The sequence below is a fragment of the Saprolegnia parasitica genome (assembly GCF_000151545.1).
Source record: "Saprolegnia parasitica CBS 223.65 unplaced genomic scaffold supercont2.1069, whole genome shotgun sequence".
NCBI classification, from domain to species: domain Eukaryota; phylum Oomycota; class Saprolegniomycetes; order Saprolegniales; family Saprolegniaceae; genus Saprolegnia; species Saprolegnia parasitica.
The window spans coordinates 1-2,504 of record NW_012157463.1 but is presented as its reverse complement, the minus strand read 5'-3'; the positions used below and the strand labels follow the sequence as shown (position 1 = coordinate 2,504).

At 57.8% G+C, this 2,504-nt stretch overlaps 2 protein-coding genes across 2 annotated transcripts; both read right to left on the bottom strand.

The window, feature by feature from the left end:
• Positions 1 to 523: 523 nt before the first annotated feature.
• On the bottom strand, positions 524 to 953 carry SPRG_18239 (hypothetical protein; the record flags this gene model as incomplete). The annotated part of the gene is made up of 1 exon (XM_012357678.1): positions 524 to 953. A coding segment is annotated over one exon (430 nt), but the record flags the coding sequence as incomplete, so codon positions are not given.
• A 689-nt stretch (positions 954 to 1,642) lies between these two features.
• SPRG_22012 (hypothetical protein) lies at positions 1,643 to 2,284 on the bottom strand (the record flags this gene model as incomplete). The annotated part of the gene is made up of 4 exons (XM_012357677.1): positions 1,643 to 1,782; positions 1,835 to 1,969; positions 2,020 to 2,151; positions 2,194 to 2,284. 4 exons carry the CDS (start codon positions 2,282 to 2,284, stop codon positions 1,643 to 1,645), a joined length of 498 nt encoding a protein of 165 aa, XP_012213067.1.
• Between the last annotated feature and the right edge of the window lie 220 nt (positions 2,285 to 2,504).

The window sequence follows — 2,504 nt, the reverse complement described above, 5'->3', positions numbered from 1 at the left end:
AAAAGATGCGCTTGAAGGACGCGTAGCCGAGGACCCATGCAGGAAAGAGCCTAGTACATCCCTAGTCGAAGATCGCACACGTCTCGAAGCGTACGCGTGAACTAGCAAAATCATCTCGTTCGGCGTCGTCTGCGGGAGGAGCATAAACAGCGGGTTGTAGCCCATGAAGCGAATGCTCATCTCAAACACGAAGACCTAAGATATGAGGTCCGGCGCAAGAAGAACGTTGGCACGTATTACCACCAAGAGACCGCCGATCGCGAGGTCCCGCGCCGGGGCGTACTTGCGGCCGACCGTCGTCGCATAGCTAGCATATCGCGACGGTGAGCCCTTGCGTCGAAAGTGCGAAACACGCACATGCCAACGAGCCAGAGGACGTAGTAGAGCGCGAGGTTGTACGGCATGTGAGCGCTCAGGAGCGTCTCAAAGTTGGGCCCCCACACGTCAAACGCCCGGCGCGTGCCATCGTCGTAGAGTTTCTGCCGATCATGAGTCGTCGTCCATGACAGCAAATGTATCGTACGTCGTAGGCGGCTTCGAAGACAGCCCAAATGTCGGGGCTCATTTGGCCCCTCGTAAAGTACTGCTTCAAGTGGCTGTACTGCTGCGCCCAGGCGTACTTGGGGCCGTACCGGGTGACCTACGCACGTCGCGTCCATTGAGCCATGGCGGTATGTACCAGCCGTACGCTGAGAATGCGGTACGGGCTGGACTCGGACAGCTTCTTGCGCACGAGCTAGAGGTCTATATGTGAGCGCGCCGGCGAGCCGTGCCATGTACCAGCGGCAGGAAGGTCGACATGAGCGCGAGCGACGCGATCCAGATGATGGCCTTGGACGGCGTGACCTGCTTCCCTTGGCGCTCGAGGTAGCCGATGAGGAACGCATGGAGCGGCGCGATGAAGACCACGTAGTAGACCAGCCACAAGCAATCTTCCTTGGTCTCCCACCAGACTTCCATGCTACGTGTTTCGAATCTGCCTCATTTGAGGCCCGATCCGAATTTCAACCTGCAGTCCGAAATAAAAATTAAAAAAGCAATTCGCATCAATTATTGGACGTCTCTTTGTCCAGCATACTCATGACGCGCTCGCAGAGTTCGAGCAGTCCTTCGTGCTGCTGCTGTTGCTTGGTGTTGTAGATGTAGCGCACGTTACGCGCTGCGCCCGCCCGCACTAGCATGAGCCGGTAATGGTCTACGCCAAACTCGGCATAAGAGCGTGCCACGTCATCTGCACAATGGTGCAGTACTGGTGATCACGAGCCGCTCCATGAGGCACAGACACTGCTCCAAGACAAAGGTTTCTTTGGAAAAGCTCGTGAGCGACGAGACCGCAAACGTGTGCACGCCGTGCTGTATGAGGCCTTGAATGCGCGTCGCTTGGGGCGCTGGCCGGCCGCCTACGCCACCACCCCTCAGAATTGTCGCCTACTTGAACAAAGCATGGCACCGCCAGTTGCTGGCACGTGCAGCGACAGGCTCGAAAAGATGACGGCAGATAGGAACACGAGATGGCCGACGCCGTCTTCGTGCTTCTCGCGGAGCTGCTCGACCGCGGTAATGATGACATTGGCACCATCATGATGCATGAGCAGATCTTTCGCCGCTTCTACGCCCACTGGTGACGCTAATTATAGCAACGTCAAGTACCGTCTTCGCGCAAGGTGGCTTCCAGAAGGCGCAGGATATGGTACGCTGTCGAAACGAGCAAGTCACAGCTTTGCATGCAGTGCAACGCGCGCTCGAGGACGCCGCACTGCAGTATCCCGCACTTGGCTCCATCTATCGTCGTGTGCAATGACCGAGAATGCGAAAACGACCAAGTGCGTTGTACGAGGGTGGGCGACCAGAACCACAAAAAAGACGGCTGCGATCGCGTTCAGCACGTCCGCGTTCTTGGCATGCTCGTCAAGGCCGTGCGCTAGCAGCGGGAAGAGGTTCATCTTGAGCACAATCTCCGCGTTGCCAACTGTGCGCAAGACTATGATGACGTGTTGGATGGATATCAACGACGCGTACCATTCTTATAGCAGAGATCTCCAATGGCTTTGATCGCACGCGTGTACGTCGCACTCGGCGTACGTTCCGCGAGAAGCAGCGTTCGAATCGCCTCCAGAGCGCCACTTTGCACCATTTCCCCTTGGTTTTCCTCTACGCCAACGTGGCAAATATGTCCAGTCGTCCTTCGCTCACCGTGGGGAGCCCGCGGGTAGTCGTAGCACAGCGTCGACGTGAGTGCACAGCCGTGGACGTGAAGCTCGTCGTCGACGGCGGCGGCTTGCATGCCACGGAGCACGAGGCGCCACAAGCCATGGCGCACGATGGCCGACTGCAGCTCGGCGGTCGAGTGCTCTACCCATACTACGTGTCGATGTCAATGTCACGCAGGCGAGATACCAAACCGTCGTATATCACGAGTGCGTTGAGCAAGATACTCAGCTGCACGAGAAACCCGGGCTGTGTCGCATGGGGCTCGACGTGCGCGGCGAGGCGACGCACGACAT